The sequence below is a fragment of the Syzygium oleosum genome, unplaced genomic scaffold, assembly GCF_021117445.2.
Source record: "Syzygium oleosum isolate NSW1041296 unplaced genomic scaffold, Sole_v2.1 Sole_v2.03, whole genome shotgun sequence".
In the NCBI taxonomy this organism is placed as follows: domain Eukaryota; kingdom Viridiplantae; phylum Streptophyta; class Magnoliopsida; order Myrtales; family Myrtaceae; genus Syzygium; species Syzygium oleosum.
This window is the reverse complement of record NW_026607487.1, coordinates 14,839,608-14,842,992: the sequence shown is the minus strand read 5'-3', so window position 1 is coordinate 14,842,992 and position 3,385 is coordinate 14,839,608. Positions and strand designations below refer to the sequence as shown.

Sequence of the window (3,385 nt, the reverse complement as noted above, 5' to 3'; positions counted from 1 at the left end):
TTCACCTTGAGAGGAAAGATCATCTCCACATGGTTACAGAAGACGAAGCTTGCACGACTTCACTTCGCCTACAACATCAACCCAAAAAAGATTTGTCAAGAAAAAGGTCTCCCCAAGCAAACCATGTCAGCATGAAGCTATTAACAGCCTAGCTCTAGCAAAAAATAAGGACGATATATGCTAGTAACATATTCTCAGAAGGTATGTTGATCGACAAAATGATTTCCCAAGTCCAACATTTCAAAGAACGATGGCGGGCTCCTCACCAAGTCCATTGATATAAGAAGACAAGGCGGAAGCTGGTAATTTTGCACAAGGAAAAGGAACTTTTGGCAAGGAAGATATCTTCAGCTTCAAGAGCTTTCATTTGAGGAAGCTTCAAGATGGATTTAGGGTGCATCACCGTGTCCATAGGAGGTCACTAAAGTGGTGGATAGCACATCCCGATATCCATATTATATCCGGATATTTACCAAACATATAATAGGATTTTGTACAAATTTGAAGGATAATTCGAAAGATTTCTAATCCCACCTTATCCTATCATAGCTTATCATATCTCATTCCGTATTCAGACAACTAAACATAGCCTAATAATATATTTATAGGAGATATGAATCGGCTGAAATGTGAACATGCAAAATCATTATTCCCCTCTACGGCTGATGCAATAACATCAATGAAAAGTGACCCTGTTCAAAGGAGCGGAATCGCCTTGGACCCCCATATTCATCTTTGCTTGTGTCCAACTCCAAAATCACGGAGCCCATGATGATTAGCTCTGCTTTTCTGTGTCGGACCAGACCCAAATGGGTCCATCGCCGGTCAAAAAAACGAGTGGGGAAAAGAACATGTCAGCCAAGGCACCATAGTACACCTAGCCCCGCTTTACAAATTTCCACCACTAATCAAATCAAAACCCTCGCTCTCTTTTCACTTTCTCTTTCTTCAACTTGTTCTTTCTTTATCCAACTCAGAACAGAGAGAGAGAGAGAGAGAGAGAGAGGTAGTCTGGTCTCTTCAACTCCCTCGAGACCAGGCGATTCCATCAAAGACTCTCTCTTTTTTTTTTGACCTTTTTTGGCTTGGAGTTGGCGATGCCAAACAAAACTAGAGACAGGTGAGCGAGTCAAAGAGAAGAAATTATCCAAAGGGACATGCAAAGCCCGCTCTCAGAATCTTAACTATCAATCCATCCTTCATTGAAAGCTTCACTCTCACTCTCTCTCTCTCTCTCTCTCTCTCCCTCTTCCCAACATTTTCAATTTCTTTAGCTCCCGTCGAGAATGGCGTGATTTACATCAAGAGAAGCACCCCCATCCCCATGCTCGCCCCATTTATAATCCCACAGAGCTACACAACCTTCTCTCTCCATCCCCAAAAATGGCGAGACCCACTTCCCTCTCTTGCCTTCTCTTCACTCTCTTCTCCTTCTCTATTGCATTGGCCAGCTCTCGCACCTTATCCACCATCCCCACCACCACCGTTCTTGACGTCGCTGCTTCTATCCATACCACCCTCAACGTCTTCTCGCTCGACCGCAAAACGATACCCGTCGACCAGCAAGAAGAAGCTCAGCCGTCGTCTCCTTCTTCTTCTTCTTCTTCTTCCTTGACGCTGCAGCTGCATTCACGGGCTACGCTGCAGAAACCTTCGCAGAGGGACTACAGGTCCTTGACATTGGCCCGGCTGGAGCGCGACTCGGCCCGAGTCAAGTCCCTCGCGGCTCGCTTAGATCTGGCCGTCAGTGGCGTCGCGAAATCAGATCTGAAGCCACTCGACGCGAGCGCGGAGAGAGAAATCGGGGCCGAAGGTTTCGAGAGCCCGGTGGTGTCCGGGACGAGCCAAGGGAGCGGCGAGTACTTCTCGCGGCTGGGCGTCGGCGACCCGCCGAGCCAGGTCTACATGGTCATCGACACCGGGAGCGATGTCAACTGGGTGCAGTGCGCCCCCTGCGCCGACTGCTACCAGCAAGCCGACCCCATCTTCGAGCCGGCTTCCTCGTCTTCCTTCTCCCCTCTCGCCTGCGACACCCGACAATGCAGGTAGGACCTTTAATTGGTTCCACTTCTCCATCGTATTCTTGTCGGACGAAATTGATTGTGCTAGATATTATTTTTATCGTTTGACTCGTGCCGTGTTGCGCTCGCAGGTCGCTCGACGTCTCCGAGTGCCGCAACGGGAGCTGCCTTTACCAGGTATCCTACGGCGACGGCTCTTACACCGTCGGCGACTTCGTGACGGAGACCATCACCCTCGGCTCCACTCGACTCAGGGACGTGGCCATCGGCTGCGGCCACAACAACGAGGGCCTGTTCGTCGGCGCCGCCGGCCTGCTCGGCCTCGGCGGCGGCTCGCTGTCGTTCCCGTCTCAGCTCAACGCGTCCTCCTTCTCCTACTGCCTCGTGGACCGCGACTCCGACTCGGCCTCGACCCTCGAGTTCGGCTCCCCGCTGCCGCCCAACGCAGTCGCCGCGCCGCTGATCCGGAACCCCCACCTCGACACCTTCCTCTACCTGGGCCTGACCGGGATCAGCGTCGGCGGCGACCCGCTGCAGCTCCCGGAGGCGGCGTTCCAGCTCGGCCGCGACGGCAGCGGCGGGATCATCGTGGACTCGGGCACGGCGGTCACGCGCCTGCGGTCGGAGGTGTACGGGGCGGTGCGCGAAGCGTTCGCGAGGGGCACGCGGGGGCTGCCGGCGGCGGGGGGGTTCGCGCTGTTCGACACGTGCTACGACCTGTCGTCGAAGGGGAGCGTGGAGGTGCCGACGGTGGCGCTGCGGTTCGGGGACGGGGACGGGAAGGAGTGGGCGCTGCCGGCGAAGAACTACATGATACCGGTGGACTCCAACGGCACGTTCTGCTTCGCGTTCGCGCCCACGTCGTCGGCGCTGTCGATCCTGGGGAACGTGCAGCAGCAGGGGACACGTGTCGGCTTCGACTTGAGGGGCTCGCGCATCGGGTTCGTGCCCAATAAATGCTGAGCGCGGCTCGTGACGGCGCGTACGCTGAATTGGCGGTTGTGCCCCTGGAGAGGACGGGGATTTACGTTACGAGACAGTCCGACGAGTCTAGGTTTTTATGTTTTTACTGATTTAGGCTAGCGACGAGGAGGATGAAGAAAGGCGAAGATGAAAGAAAAGTTATGCGAGGAATAATAGGGGCCACAAATAGTTTGATCATCTGGGTTTATTTAATTGCTTGTACAGTAAATATTTGCAATGTTTGAGCTTTTGACTTTTGTCCCTTTAAGATCACCTTCTTTCCAAAAATTGTTCTGAGTCAACAACACTAACAAAAAATGTCCAATTTGAGTCATAAATCTTATACACCACCTGTGACCTGAAGATTCGAGGTTAGCAAGTCCGTCATCGTACCTTCACCA

The 3,385-nt window shown here is 52.7% G+C and overlaps 1 protein-coding gene across 1 annotated transcript; it reads left to right on the top strand.

Moving 5' to 3' along the window:
• The first annotated feature begins 1,073 nt into the window (after nt 1-1,073).
• Nucleotides 1,074-3,025, top strand: LOC115689785 (protein ASPARTIC PROTEASE IN GUARD CELL 1). The gene is made up of 2 exons (XM_030615937.2): nt 1,074-2,045; nt 2,153-3,025. Exons 1-2 carry the CDS (start codon nt 1,384-1,386, stop codon nt 2,982-2,984), a joined length of 1,494 nt encoding a protein of 497 aa, XP_030471797.1. The 5' UTR covers nt 1,074-1,383; the 3' UTR covers nt 2,985-3,025.
• The last annotated feature ends 360 nt before the right edge of the window (nt 3,026-3,385 follow it).

Excerpts from the sequence above, each read along its gene's own strand:
- LOC115689785 (XM_030615937.2), top strand. The coding sequence starts at position 1,384 with ATGGCGAGACCCACTTCCCTCTCTTGCCTTCTCTTCACTCTCTTCTCC. Across the intron at positions 2,046-2,152 it reads TGCGACACCCGACAATGCAG|GTCGCTCGACGTCTCCGAGT; the intron begins GTAGGACCTTTA and ends TTGCGCTCGCAG.